At 36.2% G+C, this 21,215-nt stretch overlaps 1 protein-coding gene across 1 annotated transcript; it reads left to right on the top strand.

Moving 5' to 3' along the window:
* The first annotated feature begins 18,965 nt into the window (after positions 1-18,965).
* On the top strand, positions 18,966-20,020 carry LOC131034115 (uncharacterized). The gene has a single exon (XM_057965504.2). It carries the CDS (start codon positions 19,329-19,331, stop codon positions 19,791-19,793), a length of 465 nt encoding a protein of 154 aa, XP_057821487.1. The 5' UTR covers positions 18,966-19,328; the 3' UTR covers positions 19,794-20,020.
* The last annotated feature ends 1,195 nt before the right edge of the window (positions 20,021-21,215 follow it).

Below are 21,215 nucleotides of genomic sequence, written 5' to 3'. Positions count from 1 at the left end.
ACTAGATTGTTGAGTTTACTCAACATGGTGCAAATCTAGGTGATAACATGACAATGACCCCTCCTTGGGCCCCATGAGGCCTATATAGGGTCCCCTTTGCCCCTTTCCCCTACTTTTTTTGTACCCATTCATTTCTTCCATTTTCCTCTTTTTCTTCTTGTCTTTTTCTCCTCCCTTTCTCTCCTTTTCTTTTTATTTTCTTCTTTTCAAGAATTTTCCCGAAAAAATTTAAAATTTTTTGATTAAATTCTTGAGGGGGCATATACCACTCGCGTCTTCATGTTGGGGCATCATCCTTTTGTCTTTTACCCACTGCTAATTTTGTCACTGCATAAAAGAAGGGCAAAATGTAGATGCCTAAAATTCATTAGATTAAACATTTGATCAATTTAGCCTTTCTAAGTAATTAATTAATATAATTATGTTATCCTTATTCCTTTCAAAATTAATTAATTTTGTCACTATAGTCCAATAATTGATTTATCAAATAAATCAATTATTTCCCTATTCTTCTAAAGCCAATCAAATAATTAATTCTCTAAATTCCATTTGGTTAATTAATTTTAATTAATTAACCTAACTAAAGTGATTCCTACAAATCACTTACCCTAATCCTCACTTAACCTAATTATTTCTTCTAGAAGACTGATTAATAATATCTCTCAATTTTAAATTCCTCCACTCATTCTTTCTCCTCATTTCACATCCCCCTGACTTGCCCACTTGCACTCTAATCCCTCATTAACCCACCTAATCTCCCCTCTTAATCATTTGCACAATCCTAATCACTATGACTAGGAGCAAGTCAACTCTTTTCCAAAAATGGCTTTCCCTCTCATCTTCAAAACCTTAAATGCAACCACTTTGGTCATGTCAAAGGATTTCAAATCCTTTGCACATCCCCATGCCCTCTCTTTCCAAGGAATTTTAAATTCCTCTTCTTCTTTATTCTTCCTATGTAGTCTTCTATTTTGGAATTTTAAATTCCCCTTGTCCCTTCCCAAAGAATTTTAAATTCCTTTTATTCTTCCAATGTGCCTAGGGATATCTTCTCCATGCACCTAAAAGAGTTTGGAAACAAGAAATGCCTTTATGACAAATCTCTTAGTCTCCACACCATGTCCTCTCAATCCCTTCCATCATTTTCCTTCAATCTCTGCCCTCTATTCCAAATCAATCTTGGCCCTTCATTTTCCCTTCTCAAATCCATAGATTGGGGTCTCCTCCACTCATCTCCATATCTCCATTTTATGTAATCTTATGTTGTTAGTTTATGCTTAGCATCATCTCCATAGCACCACCACTATAGCCAAATTTGCCTCTATACTTAACTATTTCACGATCCATTCATTCATCCATCAAGTTATCTATATTGTTGTTGTGTAGTGGAGAGCATTCCACATATCCATTTAGGACCAATCCAATCAACTTGAGGAGGGGCGCATCCTTGACTTCACCGAAGATCCAATCTGAGGAACAAGAGGCACCATTGTGAAGGTATAAAGGTTCATTTGGTGTCTACTTGAGTGTTTGTGCTTATTTTGATTTAAACTAACCTTTATATCATTGCATTGTTTTCCCTTGGTTCAGGTGCATTTCTCCAGCAATTTGAGACTAGTCGTAATATTGCAATCAGGTCATTTTAGAGCAATTAAAGCATTCCAGCATTTCAACAATGTGCCTTTGGCTTAGCATAGTTTTCCATATATTGAATAATAATCTTTCATCCATTTTAGTTTGCATCTAGCATTAGAATACCATTGTCCATTCATCTATTGTCATCTTGAAGACCCTAATCAATGCAGTCTGAGAGCAAAACATCAACAAATCAAGATCAAAGGTGATAGGACACAATGGGACAGTAAGTGGAGGTTTATTGTTTGTAGTTTGTTTCATTGGTAATTTGGGATTTTTTGTAGGATTATAGTTTGTGGTATCTTATATTAGTCTTGCAAGTTTCTTAATATTTTTTTCTAGGTTACACACACACACACACACACACACACACACACACACACACACACACACACACACACACACACACACACACACACACACACACACACACACACACACACACACACACACACACACACGTGTTGTATATAGTGAAATTTGGAAGATTAAGATATTGAAAAACCATAAAAGATCCAGCCACATAAAATTCTAGTTCTACAATCAAGAATCCATCATACACCAATGAAGAACCTAAAACATGCAAATACCAACAAAATAGACAGATTATACCATTCACATGCTTAGTAGGGTTTGATTTTCATTATTTCCTATCTCCATTGATTTTGTTTGATATATTTTTCTCTCAAATTTTGTATTGTACACAAGATCTCAACAAAGAATGGATTGTGGTTGTGAAGTCACTTGATCACTCGAAGGCTTAATAGATGCATTAGTTAGGGTTGATAAGGATGAGATTAAACCCTTATATACAAGACACCTCAAGTAATGAATGGATAGGATTAAGAGATGAAAAGATAAATGATCGACTAAGATTAAAGGGTAGGTAGAAAAAAAAATATGGAGGGGGTAGTTAGAGAAAAATCAAGGGATAAATGACAAGTGTCGTGGAAGGAAAAAGCTAATGAATTAATTAAATAAATGAAGATCTATATAATTAATAGAGGAAATGGGACCAATTATTGAAATAAATTAATTTAATTTAAGGAAAGGTTAATTTAAATAAATAAAAATATTCATTTAAATAGGGAAAGGCTAGAAAAGGATAAATGAATTAATTAAATAAATAAAAATCTATTTAATTAATAGAAGGCTTAGGATAAAATAAATAAAAAAGTTAAATATTTATTTAATTATGATAGGACAATTTTATGTGTCTACATTTTGCCCCTCTTTGAGATAATGCAACTTGTCACGTTGGCTCAAAGAAGATAAAATAAACTATTACAAAGTTTCCCTAGGATGGGAGTGATAATGCCCCCTCGAGAGATTGGATGAAAAATATTGAAAAAGATGTAGACAATCTCTTAAAAAGAAAGAAAGGGTATAAGAGTTAAGGATAGGACAACAAGATTACGCAGGTGAAAACTGGACTCAAAAGGGATCGACGAGCAAGAAAACAACGACAGGAGACAAGCATGACCAATTAAGGTTCCATGACCTATAAATAGAGGTCATGAGGACAAACATCCTCATTTGCATCCACAACATTTGAGAAATCAGAGAGAGCAGAGCACTCAGAGAGCTTAGAGTAGTCAATAGTCGAGAGATCATGACAGTTAGAGTACATCGATTCGATCACGTTTGACGGTTCAAGTGACTTGCAGACATAGGTGAGCCAATATGTACTCAAAACTTGCTAAGTGATTTAGCTTTTATGACACATTTATTAGGCTAGATAGGTAGATTGAACAAAAATGTGAAATCGGTGTTTAGGTGTAAAAACACATCTAGGTCACGTAAGGGTGTGTTTGCGATGTGAAAACGTGTATGGGTCAAATATCCATGCATCTATGAATGTAATAGTGTCTATGTCAATTATGTGCACGATTGTGTCTTAAAGTTGTGTCTAAGATAAGAATTTGTGTATAGGTTGTAGAGGTGTGTCTATGTCCAGCAGTGTCACGTCTATGTCAAGCAACGTTGCATTTGTGATTAAAAGCGTGTTTAGGTAGGGTAAAATTGTCTATGCAGTAAAAGCACATTTATAATAAATAAAATTGTGTCTCTGCCTAGGGAGGCTAAAATTGATAGTTCTATGATAGACATACATCAATTGGATAAGTTGTCGAGAGGATACACTCAGACAGGTGCCCTAGCTAGGACAAGATAGGCTTAAGGCTAGAATCAATAACCATGTGATAGACATGCATCGCCAATCAGATAAATTGTTGAGAGGATACACTCAAACAGGTGCCCCTAGGCAGGTAGGATGTTAAGTTGATAGCGGATAAGCCGTCGAATTGATAAAATTAGGCGAGTGCTCTAGCAAAATAGGATCAAGTGCAACGTGATAAACATGTACACTAGGATGCAACACCATGTAATAGACACAACCGCTAGGATAAAGCTTGAAGAGCAGTACCAGGTGATTTACATGATTACCACTAGGATAAGAGATGATAAGAAACACCATGTGGTAGACATGAGTACTACTAGGGTTGACATGATTGGTTTGGTTGATTGCATGAGTATCTAGGATAGATAGAGTCACGGGAGAGATTCCCTATGATACAACAACTATGGCCAAACCTATCTGCAAAGGATCACGCAACGATATATGCCATGGGTTTGAGATACATCATGTTCATGCTTGAGATTCAGGCAAACACAGGATTGTTGACTGCTCTCACAGAGAGATGGTACTTAGATACATTTTTGTTTCATTTGTCGATGGGTGAGATGTCTGTCACATTAGATGATGTCTACTAGATATCGAGGATTCCTATCACTGGGGAGTTATTCATCTATGATTGGGAGGGAGATGTGGATGCACTGTGAAGTTAGAGCTGAGGGGAGGACAACTGAGCTGGGAGGTCATGTATACTAGCAGACACACATTGGTTGTAGTAGTTGGAGGAATTATCAGTGGGTTCTTATGTCCCAATAGGGCTACTCATAGATTGGCGATCGGACGGGGGAGAGCATTAGAGATGCTCCTGATAGAGAAGACTAGGTTTGATTGGAGGCCATGCATATTGACACATTTGTACCATGAGATGCATCAGTTCGTACACCTCGGTGGTTACAGGTTGGGATGCATAATAACATTGCTCTAGGTGTGGGCTTACGAGCATATAGTTGTGACTAGGTCGATTCATTTTAGATTCAGGGGTCACAGACAAGAATTTGTACATACCTATGACATGATTACTTCCCAGCCATGAATTGGGAAGATAGAGTACTAGAGGAGGGTGATAGATGATATAGACAGTTTTATATTGAGGCCATATTTAGATTGCAAGGCATGGGTTGAGGATGACAGGGAGTTATCTTTTTGTTTCCATAGTAGTTATTTGATTGGGAGGACACCATATATTTTGGATATACATTTACCAGACAGGGTGTCTAGACAGTTCAATGAAGTACAACAGATGTCGTGGGGTTTAGATGAGTTTGCTCGGACTGTGAGATAGTAGGTACATTGGGCACCCATTTTGTCATATGATGCTGCAGTGACACAGTTTCAGGAGATGGTAGCTATGCCTTAGGATTTTCTAAGAGACATAGCAGACATAGGTATGATAGCCGAGTATGAGGCTTATTTTTCCACACATCCATTCCCACGACTTATAGGACTAGGAGAGCCAACACCAAATCTAGATGAGGAGGTTGAAAATGACGAGGTTGGAGGTGGGAGACGAAGGAGTAGGGAGAGTAGTGAGAGACAAAGGAGGAGGAGAGGAGAGACAAACACCATAAGGTGCTGGAGAAGGCATGGATGGTAGGCCATTGAGGGCAGCCAAGGGGAGAGGTGGACAACCTCTACAAATTGCAGCCAATGTATAGGGACAGGTACAAAGACAAGGACATGATGCCTCTACACAGGAGAAGGATGAGGGAGCAGCTGGGGGAGGAGATGAGGAGAAGGATGATCTCATCATGTTGAGAGATCTCACACAGGGCCAAGCTGATTCTTGATCAAGTATCATGTTGGCTCCCAAAATGGACGACGGGTTTACACTGCTACAGGGAAGAGACCAAGTTGATTTCCTCCAAATATCTATGGAGAGCCACCTCCAACTATCAATATCTATCTATCTTGGACCAACAATAACAAGGACAGAAAGTCCTTCTGCACTTTAGGCTCTGCAAAACCAGGGAGGGTGATCCCTTCAGTAAATCTCCCGTTCTCTGCAACGATACTCATAAACTTATCGAAACAAAGTAGATTATCTCATGAAAAGGCTCAACAGAAAGGGAGAATGCTCAAGGATGGAAAATCCTTCAGTGATCCTCAACCTTAAGTTGGAGTATGAGAGAGGGTGGGACGACTTTCAGAAAATACATAAAACTTAACAAATGATATTCTGATATTTATAAGATTCATTCTGAGAAATCATAAAGAAGATAAACCAAAAGCTGAAAACCTAATGACATTTGCTAGAAAATACCAGTGCCTTATTCATTTGGGTTACAAATTCTATGAAAAGCGTTATTGAAATCTGATAAAGTTCATCTAACAACTGGTCTAGCCTAAAACAATACTACCTTACAATATTGTTCTGCTTACAATCCTTCACCTGAACTCATTATCAAATCCTATGGCAAGCCGTATTTCTCTGTAATCTCATTCAAGCATTTAATTAACCCCTTGGACTAAAGCATTGAATGGAAAATTACATACATCATAACAATGCAACAAACAAATGAAACCCTTGATCCCATTTGCTTAAAAGAAGATAAAATCGCACACAGGAGAGTAAAGATTAGGAAAATATATTTGCATTAATATCATAAGATATCTTTTATCAGATAATAGCCAACAAATTCAAGTACATAATAACCCACTTGAAAAGGAAACTCGCAACTGTTCTATTGCTTTTTTGCTCTGTAAAATAACATTACAGACCTTATTATTTCCTATGACTCTCTAGAACTTGGAATCTAACCCTACAGAAAAGACTTATCTTATAGAGATCCTTCTCAGAAAATTCAGAACACTAACTAATGGCCTTGATTTCTCTTTTATAGAAAACAAGGGAGCGACAAGCTTCGGGCCAAAATACACTTGTCTTCAAAACCAAGCCTTAGATGTTGTACATAATTTTGTTACAAAATATTCCTTATCCACATGCTGGTGCTCGTGATGAGGTGGAACCAAAATCTTCAACCGATTTTTGGTAGAAACAAAAATACTTGAGCCGCGTCGATAACACCTTGACACTTCCGGATGGACCCTTAGATGCTCAATTTGTTCCATAGCATTTCTCTTCCTGAAAAGGAAAATAGATCCCGACATGAAACAAAACTTTCCCATCGAAATGGAGGAAAGTCTCTAGCCTTTATGCCCCAAATCAAAGAAAATGGAAAGAGGAACTCAGGGGTAAACATGATTTGTTGAGAAGGCATTGCAACTTCCATGTTGCTGCAGAGATGACTGGCTGCCAATCCTCCCTCGAACAAATCATTCTTTTAGTCCCCCTTGAGCTCCCTCTTGGAACACTCTGCCAACGAAATGCAGAGTAAGAGCAGGGAATATGCCCAGGGTGACTTTTCTTGAAAAGAAAAGGATTTCACACCCCCTCTAGAAATCTCCTGATCTTTCACAACCCCTTTGGCAATGAACAACATCATACCAGAGAAATATCATCCATCCAGTGTCACAAAATATGCAACAACTCCATTCATAATTATGTTCGAACAACATCCTCTCACTGATGAAGAATTTCTCTTAGAAAATGAATAAGCTTGTATTTGTTTCTACCCATTTTATCATCTGCCTAGTGAATTTATAATCAAAATTCCTTTCAATATGGTGGTGCTAACCCATGTGAAGAATCATCATCCTGATATTTTCTACTTACCTTGCCAGCTATGGATTTCAGAAATCATGCCTACAACTCAATACACCGCCATCTTCTAGGCCATCACTCCATTACCACCTGCATGTGTTCACCTTATGTGAATGATTTTATTTTGATATTATTCCTTTCTCAGTGTACAGTCTCTTGCTTCAGGATCTCTGCCAACAAACAAATCTCTGAATTCATCAGAGAACTCGTGATCCATCACACTTGAACTGGAAGCTTATCCAAATCCTTTCACATCTTTGGGCTATCATCTTTGACTGTCTAATCAATCCTAAATCGACAAGTCTGAATCTCATTCATTCTGCCTTTTCTTGCGAGCTATGACTGATGCCTCCAAAATCCCTCCTAACTTCTCATTTGAAACTCAACCGCAGATCTCATCCAGCTTGGCAAATCTAACGGTCATTTCTTATCGACTTAACACTTTGACTTTCCATTTGTATTCGTGGACCCACAAAATCCTGACTGAATAGTGCCATATCATCCTTCGATCAAACTCCGTTAGCGATCTCACCCTAGGTCTTCCTGATCAGCCTAGGACACATGGCATCATCTCGTGATGGCGGTTCATAATCTCCCTGCAACTTCCATCGCGGGAATACAAGGGTCGTTTGATCTGTTCAATATTTACCGCTTTACATACTGCCCATTAACTCTTCCAGGATTTAAAAGTTGAGCACCTTTTACCTTAGGATAAAACATCTCTGTTCATTCTGAGCATGTACAAATTGATGGGACTATTAGTAGATCGACCTTTACTGCCTGCGAACCGATAACACAATGCTTTTGACCGGTTACACTGCTAACCCTGTCAGTTTCCACCGATAATACGCGACACAATCTCGCGATGTCGCGGTCATTGAAATCCTTGCATCTTTGATCATGGGGAAGCACTAACCATTGGATCCGTCTTGTCTTTAGCAAACGATCGGAGTATTTAGGACTCTTTGGACTTAGGAAAATACAAGTGCGGGCACAAATATTTAAAAGGAGACCGGTAATAGGAATGTTATGCGCATGACTTAGGGAAATCATATTTCACAAACCGGTTGATCATCACTTAATGTTTAGGGAAAAGGATGGTCCCGATCATGGAAAGGGTACCCTCGGCCTTAAGTGGGAAAAAGTAACAACAAAATATATCATTGCTAGGGTTTTCTTCACAAAATGTAAGAAATTTTGATAAACCCTAAACCCTAGACCTTGGATCGTTCACAGAGGATACAAGTAAAACCCAAAAATCAATATTTGAGCTCAAAAATTGAAACTTTCATGCAATCAATTTTTAGAGCTATCAAATAGAGAGAGAGAGAGAGAGAGAGAGAGAGAGAGAGAGAGAGAGAGAGAGAGAGAGAGAGAGAGAGAGAGAGAGAGAGAGAGAGAGAGAGAGAGAGGTGAGCCAATTAAGGTGAGACCTACATGATACTAGGGATGAGAGGGATAGTACAATTGAGCAATACTTAGCCATCAAGGAGGCTATCCAAGTGGCTAGGGATACACAATAGGAAGACTCTTCCTCAAGATATGGCTATTGCATCAGAGTAGGAGAGATCAGCTACTAGCAGAGCTTTTATGAGGCAGCAGTGCCACCTCATCTTAGGGTTGGGAGCTATATATAGGCATCTCAATCCACCACTACAAGGCAAGATAGGTAGAGGACATCTAGTGGTAGAGTGATGTGGCCACCACCACGAACAAGGTTATAAGGAGGGGGCAGTGAGATGATTTAGGGATTGGGTCATTGGGAGCCCAGATTCCTTTGAGGTCTACTGGCTCTGAGGGAGGGAGTTCATCATAGCTCTCTTGGGTCCATTTTGTATAAGTTTTTGTATGATGATGTAGACACCTTCAGGTGATTTTGTAGTCATGATATTTTGATATCATTGTATCATGACACATTACTTTTTGATATATATGAGAGATGATCTATCCCGAGGGCAGTTATATGCATGTGTTTTATGTGATTCATTTACTTTATGATGTGCTTATGTTATGATATTTCTATGTCTTATTATATCTATGATGCATATGATATGTTCTATTATGCATGCATGCATTTTATATGATAATTCTATTATGCTTATGATGTATGTCTATGATGTGATGCAATATGTGTATGTCATGATCCATGCTATGAATTGTGCATTGATATGATGATGCAAATGTTCCGTTCTTATAGTGATGTACGATGGATGCATATGTATGAAAATGGTGTAGTAATAAGTGGTGTGTTCAGAATGTGATACGATTTTATACATGTTCATGATATGTGCAAGATAGATGTAATTTGTCATGTATAATACAGATGATGCATACTAACATGTGATGATGTAGATGGATACTACATGAGATACAACTATTTTTGGTGTGTCATTATACTTAGTCATGTGATTCTGAAATATAGGGACTCAGGAAGAAACAATGGAGGACAAAGTAAAAAAGGTGGATGGGAGGTAGAATATATGGAGGTGAATGAGCTTCTTGTGCTATTGTCATCATTGAGCTTTATTATGGAAAATAGTTTATGACCATCCAGACATAGGTTCAACCTAGATAGTCATTATACCCTTTGCAAGGAGATCAGATAATCACAGATAAGGAATGCCCCAATTCACACTAGACTCACAATGTCCTCATATCCTTGGACAAGCCATAGCATTACCAAGGGACAATCCACAAGTAGCAAAATCATTGAACATACCTCATCTTCGCCTTTCTAGTCAAGGATATCTGGCAGATAAAATCTCTAGTCAGAGACATCTTGGAGAAGCTAAAAGACATGTCACCACAAAAGATAAAATCAAAAGAAAACAAAAGACTTGACACCAACATATAATGAAATCCTCAAGTTTTTAGTGTATCTTTCCACATATGTTAACATGTTTGATTTGGTCACAATGTTGTCATCTTGATAAAGGACAAAGAATGTTAAAAAACCCTGTTATAGTCAAAGCCTACCAAAAGATTGATTTGTTGAAAGCTCACTCTTGCTTGTGTCTCATCTGAAACTGACTTATTCCATGAACTGATACTTTATTGCAGATCGGTGATGCAAGTGATCTTTTATTGCAGATTGTGCATGGAAAGAAGGAGGAACAAAAAGACGATGCTCCTCAAAACATGCGATGCCAAGAAATCCACTTCCATCTCTTAGTTTAGGATCTGCCCCCAGTTATAGATATGACCTAATTTATTATGGGTGAAAGGAAAAAAATGGAAATAGGTTTATGATAGAAAGGAGGTTTTATTATGGATGGTGATCCAATCTTAGGTAGTGATGAGAGCCACTTATGTCTTATTTTATGCCATATTTTATCCCTTACATATGCCTTCATATTCATTTCCATATTATATTTCTATACCATTTTCCCATTATATGTTGCATATGATTCAATATATATACTTGTAACATTTAATTTAGTTATTAGATAAAATATGTGAATAAATAAATATGATTGTATTTATACAACATGTTGATTGTGAGTTGTAGAACTTCCTATCATAATGTAAAAAACCTTCATGTCACTTTTTGGCTAGGAACTTTTGTATTTTACCTTTTGACCAACAACTTAATCTTTCTAAAATATGATGTTAGCTTCCATGGTGGTGTTGGTGTTGATTGTGTACCAGATTCTAAATAGCACAAGAACCCATGATGTAAATATATTTGCTAGCTATTTAGATGAAAACACAATATGCCCATTTTCTATTTTCAGCTACTGTTACAACAAAGTGGTTTTTGATTTGTTGCCAACTATGTAGAAGACTTGACCAAGAGTTTGGCCACCTCAACACTGCCAACAGATCTAATAGGAGATTTATTTGCTGTTGGAGATATCCAAAATTCTAAAGTTTCCTATTTCTAGTTGCAAGTGTAAAAAATCCATTTTTAATATATGGCTAGCAAGAAAGTTTTCACGTAAACCATTCATATGTAGTTTGTTGGTTATAGACCCTAAACAAACTGACTATTATTGTTCATAGTTGTTATTTACTAAAGCTATATATATATATATATATATATATATATATAGATATATATCAACTCAAAATCAGATTATTGTATGCATACTACTTTGTCGAAACTCTCTAATATCTTCAGACAAATAAAAGAGCATTTGCATGGTTAATGCAGTGTAGGAAAACTCTTCATTTCATCACTAGATGCACTAAGGAGGTAGGACCCACTTCTTGGGATGTCTGGTGACTCCATAGTTTAGCAGTGTGTTTATTTTCATTCTTAATTAATGTTGTTTGCAAGTGTTATTTGTTGTTTGTTTAAATTCTGTAATTGTTAAAAGTTGTTGCTGTTCTTGTAGCCATGAAGTTATAGTTTCTGTCGCTGGGATTATTTTTCTTTGTTGTAGATTTATTTATGCAGGTTGCATTTCATCCCCACTCATCTCACAACTTTCACCCCTTTGTGACATACAACCCAACACCTTTTGCAAGTTCACGTCCCCTGGATTGACATTTAGACCAAGTTGAAACTATTTTATTCCTTACCCCAGTGTTCAATAACAAGCCATGATGGGAATGGGCAAATTTTATTGTGGAATGAAAGGTTGTGAGTGTGTGCAAACTGAAAAGGTGAAACTGAATCCTGAAAGAGAGAGGAGCAAAAGTCTCTACACATGGCACCGACAACCCGATTTTCACCATGGTACTTGCCCAGGGCACCACTGAAGTGGTTTTCACCATTGGACGAATTTATTTCTCTTTACTTTTTCAATTTTTTTGTGTCATAAGGAACCTGTTTGCCAGGTTTTCACCACAACGACAAATTTTTATTTTTAAATTTTTTAATTTTTTTTTGTATGTATGTATGTACATATATGTGTGTGTGTATGTATTTATACGTATGCACATGTATATATATGTATATACATATTTATATAAACATTGTATGCATATATATATACATATTTATATATACATTGTATATATATGTATATACATATATACATAAATATATATTTATATAATTATATATATGTATATATATACATATATGTATATACATATATATACATATGCATATATATGTATGTATATATACATGTATATATACATATATATGCATACATGTATATATACATATGTGTGTGTATGTATATGTATATGTACACATACATATACGTATATATCTATATATATGTGTGTATGTATCTACATATATATATACATATACATATACATATACATATACATATACATATACATATACATATACATATACATATATATATGTGTGTGTGTGTGCGCGCACACACACACACACAGATCCGAATTATGGATTCAGATGACAACACCTAAGTGAGAATTTGCGGTGTTGTGGATGAACAAGATAATACAGAATTGAAGCAAGCCAAAAAGTATTGTATTCAATTCAAATATCCAACATATAGTAGTCCAAGGGATTCCAAGGGTCACCAACAACTCCTTGAGAATCGAAAAACCAACAATCATATCAGGTTTATTTACATAATAAAATCTAAAACTATGTAATTTTTCAAAAAAATATATAAAATTTGTCCTAACTTTAACTAGGCATAACTTTCTGCACAGGACTCGAAATTACAAGTCGTTTAACTCGTTGGAAAGGTCTCCAAGAGTTGTAGGTGAATATTTGAAAGAGAATGTCTAGCTTTCAAGGGCTAAAAATGCCCAAAAGGCCTTCAAAAATGCCATTTACTAACATGTAGAAAAACTAAGAAAATATATAATAATATTTCCAAATTTTATTCTGATCATTAATCCCCCCTTGAAGAGCAATGGGCTCCATTGCATCAATACTTTGAATGAAATGAGGGAAACAGAGCTGAAGTTGCTCCTTGGTAAACCACTTTCCTTGTTGAGTGATCTGCCCTGCTCGAACCACTTTGTATAGATAAATTTTTTGTTGTTTGAGTGTTTTCACCATGGTGTCCACAATCTGATCACATTGGAATGGAGAAGCTGCACCTAGATTCAATTCTGTAGTGGAAATTGTTTCTGCAACATCTAATAGTGGAGGAAAATATGGCTTCAAGAGTTCCTTCTGAATATGCAACCACACCTTGTCCCCAACTTGAAAATTATGAGGAGTGCGATACTCATCATGTCTCTCCTTATATTTCTTATTGGTATGCTCCAAGATTTCATCCTTTTTCTTTGCCAGAATCATGGGACTGCCACAGGGTGATGCACTTGGACGAATATGTCCTTTCTCAATCAAATCTTGTATTGGCCTCTTAGTTTCATCATTTCCTAATACTAATCTACGATAGACTGGTTCATTAGGCAATGGAGTTCCTGGTATCAAACCAATAGTGTGTCTTACTTGGTAGTGTGTAGGTATCCCAGTTGGCAACTTAAACAAATTCTCATATTTTATCAAAATTTGGTCCATTGATCTTTTATGTTGTGTTGTGGTGTTTGTGATGTCATTGCAATTATATACAAACTTCCTTTCTTCTTTAGAACGAATCATTAACAATATGAATGTTCTTGTTTTGACAACTAGCCTCCTACCTTGCTTAGCACTAATCAAAGAGGTGGTGTATGCAGGTCTTACCTCTGGTATTCGGTATTTCTGCTCACCTAATCTGATTGTCATGTTGCGAGGTCTGGATTCATAGACACCATGGCATTGGTACATATATGGTTGCCCCAACAAAACATCACAAACATCTAAAGGAGCCACATCACAGATTACTTCATCTTTGAAAGGCTTTATAGAGTAGGAAATGTGACACTGCTGGTGCACTTGGATATCTCTCCCTTGACTTAACCATCCCATAGAATAGGGTTGCAGATGTGATGTTATTTTCAGATTCAATCTTTTCACGGTCTCTACTGATATTAGGTTCTTTTGACTTCCACTATCAACAATAAAGTGCAGGGCTTTTCCTCTGACCCACATCTGTGAGTGAAACAATCTCTCCTCATCCTCCTAGGGCAATATCTTTGTAGTAGCTACCGTTGCATATGGATCAGCCTCAATGACCCGTTCATGACTTTCTTTTGGACAAGATTCTGCCACCTAAGGTTCTTCCTTGTCCTCATGTGTCTCCATCATTAAACTTTTTATGGTTCCGCAATCTTTTGTGTTGTGAGAGGGACTCTTATGGAATTCACACCACATATTGGTCTCTTGTGTCTTCTTCATACCCCATGCCTTTTTCATTGGTGAATTGGGAGGAGATTCCTTGGAGCTATTCCACCTGTTATTTGCGAAGTTATCCCTCCTTCCTTTCTGTTTGAATTTCTCCTCAATTTTTGTAGCAAACTTATATGCACTAGGTAAACTCTCTATGTTCAGGAATTCCATTTCGGTTTGAATATACCTATGGAGTCCACTCTGATATTTTAAAACTCGGTGCTTCTCACAATCTTTGATGCCAAGTTTTGCTGTTAAAGCATGGAACATATTAGTATATTCTTGAACAGTTTGGTCTTTTTTTGTCGAAGCAATTGCCACTGCATATATTTCTGTTCATATGTATCTACAGGAAAATATTCTTCCTTTATGTGCTCCATGAATTCTCCCCATGTGGGTTTTTGATCAAAGATGAAAGTAGTGCCAGTTTCTACTGCCTTGGTTGCTAACTTCGCTTCCCAATAATCTTTCACATGATTTTCAACTTTGAGAAGAGTGAAAGTTATTTTCTCTTCATCTGAGAACTGGTTGACAGAGAAATATCTTTCCAGTTTTGAAACCCAGTCATCAACGACATCTGGATCAATCGTTCCTTGAAAGGTGGGTATATCGAAATTCACTTGCACCTTAAATGGTGTATACCCTGTGAATGGTGGGTTTGCAGGTGACCCACGACTTTCCAGCATATGCTTGAACTGCTCCATCATTTCTTCTCGTTGTTTTGTTAATGCATCTGCAACCAATACTTTAATGTCTTCATCGGTCTGCAACTTAGCCATTTGCGATCGTGTGCATCTCAAAGGAAGGTAGTCTAAAGGATTCCTTGTTTCCAACCCCAATCTTTGATATGTTGATCGCGTGTGATGTAACATATAGGAGCGAACTTGCTTTGATACCACTGATTTGAATTATTTTGTCAATTCAAAGGATAATATCCAAAGCAGAATTTGTGGTATTGTAAACACAACAAATCATATAAAATTTCATTTCATTGAAAATTTGTAAGAACCATACAATTTTTGGCAAACTCTGTGAAAGAGAGTTGTGTGCCCTTGAATTTATCCCATTTGGGCAAACTCTGTAAAAGAGAGTTGTATGCCTGAAATGTATCCAATTTGGGCAAGCTCTATAAAAGAGAGTTGTATGCCTGAGCCTATATAATTTAGGCAATCTTGTGAAGGAGCGTATGCCTATAACTCTGTAACTCCATAACTCTCCAACTCCTTGTAGTTGGATTCAAATTGGGCTTATTTATAAGGCTTTCAAAGAAGCTGAACAACCACCACATTTATGTCCTCATTGGAAGTCGAAAAGACAATCCAGTATTGAAAGGTTATTACATTTATATGAGGACAAAAATTAATTAAAGATTAAAATATTTAATATTCTCACTTATTTCTGATCACTACTCCCTTCTTAAAAGGCAATGGGCCCCATTGCTCGATCATTTTCCAAATAAAATTCTGCCATGTAACTTGAAAGTGCTAGTGAGACTCTCGAGAGAATAATCACTTCTTCCCAATTTGTTGTAGCAGCAGGAGCTTGGTCACTTTGAGGTGTAGCAGCTACTGGTTCCTTGGTAGATGCTGCAGTAGCTTCCTCATTTCCTTCTGCTGAAGACGAAGACAAGGAAGAGTTTGGTGTAGTATGGGCAGCGGCTCATTGGCTGTAGATGCACCTGCAACGATCGAAAATGGCTTTGATAGCACTGATTTGAATTATGGATTCGGATGACAACACCTAAGTGAGAACCTGCGGTGTTGTGGATGAACAAGATAATACAAAATTGAAACAAGCCAAAAAGTATTGTATTCAATTTGAAAATCCAACATATAGTAGTCTAAGGGATTCCAAGGGTCACCAACAACTCCTTGAGAATTGAAAAACCAACAGTCATATCAGGTTTATTTACATAATAAAATCTAAAACTATGTAATTTTTCAAAAAACTATATAAAATTTGTCCTAACTTTAACTAGGCATAACTTTCTGCACAGGACTCGAAATTACGGGCCGTTTAACTTGTTGGAAAGGTCTCCAAGAGTTGTAGGCGAAGATTTAAAAGAGTAGGCCTAGCTTTCAAGGGCTAAAAATGCCCCGAAGGCCTTCAAAAATGCCATTTACTAACATATAGAAAAACTAAGAAAATGCCATGTACATGTATATGTACACACATATATACACACATGTATGTACATGTATATGTATATACACATGTATGTACATGTATATATACATACATGTGTATATACATATATATGTATATATATATATATACACACACACACACACACATATATATATATGTGTGTGTGTGTGTGTGTGTACATATATATAGATGTAGATGTACATATACATACATATGTATGTATATATATGTATATGTATATGTACGTATGTATATATATACACATATATACACACATATATGTATATATACAAATATATTTATACATACACATATATACATATACACACACATATATACATACATACATACATATTCATATATATACACAAATGTATATATGTATGTATATGTATACATATACATGTATGTATATGTGTATATATACATACATATATACATATACACATATATATGTATATATATACAAATATATATACACACATATATACATATATATACACAAATATATATATATATATATATATGTATATGTATATATATATATATATATATATGTATACATATGTATATATATATATTCATATATATATATATATATATATTCATACATATGTATATATGTGTATGTATGTATGTATGTAAATATACATATACATATACATGTACACACACAAATATATATATCAAGTTGTATGTATGTATGTATGTACACACACACACACACATATATCAAGTTAGTGTTTTCTTACATTAATATTAGGTTGAAGTGTATTTCAATTATTTTTTGGTTCATTTGTATACAATGAATCATAAACTGTTTTTTTTTTTGTTGCAAAAGACTATGGAATCTATTGTTAAGGGGGTCAAGGTCTCTCTTTTGGAGAATACTATCCTAGTTTTCTTTGATTGTTATGACAAGCACAAATCTATGGAGGGGGTGGCGGTCTCTCCTAGAAAGAATATTTCTTGTGAAAATGTAATGAATTGAATTGTAGTGTTATTAAGATTGGTAAAGGGCTAAGGTCTTTGCAATTTGCCTTGTTCCTTGATGGATTGGTTTTCTTTCTGTCATTGTGGTAAGGGTTTATACTTTGGTTTGTGTTGCCTTTTTGGTTTAGTTGCTCAGTGATACCATTTGGGATGGACAATTGATATTGGTTTCCAATTATCACTAGCTTCTTTAGGATAAACCCTTTTTTGACTGGTTCCTTGATCCCATCTAGATTTATAAATAAAAAACAAACAAAAAACTCAAAACTAATATTTATATATACGAAATTGTTTAAGTTGTTAGTATTTTCATGCATTGATATCTTATAAATTGTTTGGTATAAAAAATTAAGATAGATATGAAGGTTGTTGTCACCAGTTTTTATGAAATAATCCTTTTTTGAATGATTTTTCAAACCCACCTAAATTTATAAACTAAAAATATCCTTAAATAAATAAAATAACTCAAAGCTATTGCTTTTCATATATATTTAAGATATCTATATTAATTTAATTAACAAAATTAAATTTATTATAACATATATAATATTTAAAAAATAACAATAAATATTATATCAATCCATGCCACCTAATTGAATGACAAGATGTTTTATAAACACTTAAAAACTGCTGAGTTCACATCACAGTATCTCCAAAAAAAAAAATTAAAAAAAAATGCCACCCTATCTAAATTTAGACAAAACATCTAAAAAAAAAATGCTACCCTATCTTAATTTCAATAAAACATCTCAATCAAAAATGCTACCCTATCTTAATTTACATAAAACATCTCAATCAAATTGGGCCCATAGATATAAGAGGAAAACGGCATGGTTATGAAAAATTCAAGCACTACAAGTGGATTCATTATTTTTATACATACATTATAAAATTTAGAATGTTACTGCCATAAGTATTATAATTGAACCAAGCTCAGTACTTTGTCCCGATTCACAGGGAACATCACTCGGACGGACTGAAATGTGGATATTTGTGCATTTTGGCATCTGGATTTTAGCAGAATGACCGTCCATCTGGTCTACTTCGATGACCCAAACTGTCAGACCCATAAACCATAGTGATGCCAGCAGTCAAATTGAAACCATCACGGGGATTAATTGAGATGGAATACAGTCATATATAAAACATTAATGAAACAAGGACGAGAATACGAGGAGAGATGGGCAGAGAAAAATGAATGGCGGATATCAAATTTGAATAAATCTACGCCGTTCAAGTTTATATTCGTACAGTGTTCAGATGGAATCGTACAGTGTGTAAATACCATCATTACTTTGCATTATTGTGGCTATGTGTGGGTCATGGTGGTGGAAAAGAACACTGAATAGTACCTAGTGCCTTGTGCTTCCTGGAATTCGAGTGGTGCGTACGGATCTGCAGTGGGTCCCACGCTTCCACTTCAATTTCTTCAGGTTACGGATACCATCATGATCTCCGGGTAGGTAATGAGGATTGTGGTGGCTTCCTTGTTTCTCTTTACAGGCGTTATTGCCAGGCTGATCTTCGGATGAGATGAGATGAAGTTTGAGATTAGAGAGAAAGTTTTTTGGGTTCAACAGCGTCTCCGTCTGCGTCAGTGTGTGGTGTTGGTGTTGGTGTCCTCTTGCTCTGCATCTTTGTTGCTTCTCATTCCCAGGGTGCGGGCGCTGCTAATATACTTTTGGCCTCTCCTGCTCTCTACTGCACTTTTTGTTGCTGCCCTACTCACCATTGACGAAAGCAAAGTGGAAGAAAAGGAGGAGGAAGAAGAAGGGACATGGCAACAAGATCTTGAACATGTTGTGCAGGCATTTCCTCAACTAGAGAGAGAGAGGTCCATCATAGAGTGCGTAGCAGAGCAGCACGAGGGCGGGATGCTCCACTTTGATACGCTTTTTCTCCAGGCTAATGGAGAAGAAGAGGATGTTAAGGAGCAATCCTTGCCAGAAATGAGAGAAGAAAAGGGAGATCAATCTTCAGTTAGTACCCACAAGGAAGCATGATACTGGGTCATGACAAATGATACGCCCTATAGCGTGAGCATCCGACCCCTGTTTTTGTTTCTAGAGCTTTACAGAAAAATGATAAAACTCATAAATAAGTGAACGCCTACTTGTTACTCTTTATGTTTCTGCTCGTCATGTAATAAAATCATAACCACTTCGTTTAGCTGTTGCTCTGTATTAATTCAACTCAAAGCAATACCACTATGCTGCTCTTCTTTATTGCCCCTTGGGTTTTCTCCAATAGCATGTACTCTTTGAGTTTCTTTTTTTTTGGTTTAGATCATGTGGGCCGTGAATGTGTGCCCATCAATGTCTAGTATGCGATGAAGAACGGGTTTGGCCTGCAACATGGAAATGAATATTAGAAATAGTTGATGCCTTAATGTCCAAATAATACTGGTGTCAGAAATCTAAACACTTTGGTTAGTTCTCCATCTAGGCAGCTATATGATCGACGTGATAGACTCTGGGGAAATAAATGAGTGTATAGATCCATCCCCGTTCTCGGTTTAAACACCCTTATTGATCGATTTACATTCATTCAACCTTGTTACTATGCAAAACTTTTCATTGTAAACCTAACTAATTTTTAACTCATGATATGTTCTGTTAGATTTCAATTCATTTCATTGAGAATGATTTTACATCATGACCTCCTAGCACATCTTTTGTTTTCCTTGCGTTCTATGGCAGGTCTATTTATCTTCTTCCGAGATCGTGCAAGTCGCAAAACACATGCTTGATGTGATACAGGAGAAACCCCCTTTTTAACAGTCTTAAGATTCCAAGAGTTTTGTAAAAGAAGGCTAAGTTCAGCTAATTGAATAACTGTTTACCTTGTGGTTTTCTAGAGCAAGTTTCATTGCTATGCATGGCATTGCTTCTAGCAATAATCCCAGCTTGATCTGCTCATTTTTGGTTTAATAATACTGCAGTCACCTTAATTGCCATGAATGCGCATGATCAACCAAATAGCTTGAGTAAAATAAATAGTTGGAACCCTCTGGATTTAGGGAGAGTAGTCTGACAAGCAACTAAAAATACCTGACGTGATCTGTAGCAACAATAGAAGGTGTTACTCGAGTCACTCTGTCAATCTAAACAGAGAGCACGAACTATGTGTAAGACGAAGCAAATGTGATAAAAAGTTTCTTAATAAGATCAACAATCTCAAGTCCTAATTTTTTAGTTTCAAATCGAAAACCCAAAGACGATCTTTAGGAAGAAGCTGAATGATTTACACACCATTCACAGGGGTAAGCATCTGCATCTCTAATTGTGGTCGTGATCTGGAAACTTTCATTTTGAAAAGACAATTTTGTTGTAGCAGAAGTTCTGGCGGTATTTCTACATAGTGAATGCCTTTTCTAGGATGGCCACATTCAATATTCAATTATGAACATGATGAAATTACCTGTA

Source organism: Cryptomeria japonica, chromosome 10, assembly GCF_030272615.1.
Source record: "Cryptomeria japonica chromosome 10, Sugi_1.0, whole genome shotgun sequence".
Classification (NCBI taxonomy): domain Eukaryota; kingdom Viridiplantae; phylum Streptophyta; class Pinopsida; order Cupressales; family Cupressaceae; genus Cryptomeria; species Cryptomeria japonica.
This window is presented reverse-complemented; position numbering and strand designations above follow the sequence as displayed.

What these genes read in the sequence shown, in the direction of transcription:
- LOC131034115 (XM_057965504.2), top strand. Translation starts at nt 19,329, where the DNA reads ATGAAGTTTGAGATTAGAGAGAAAGTTTTTTGGGTTCAACAGCGTCTC.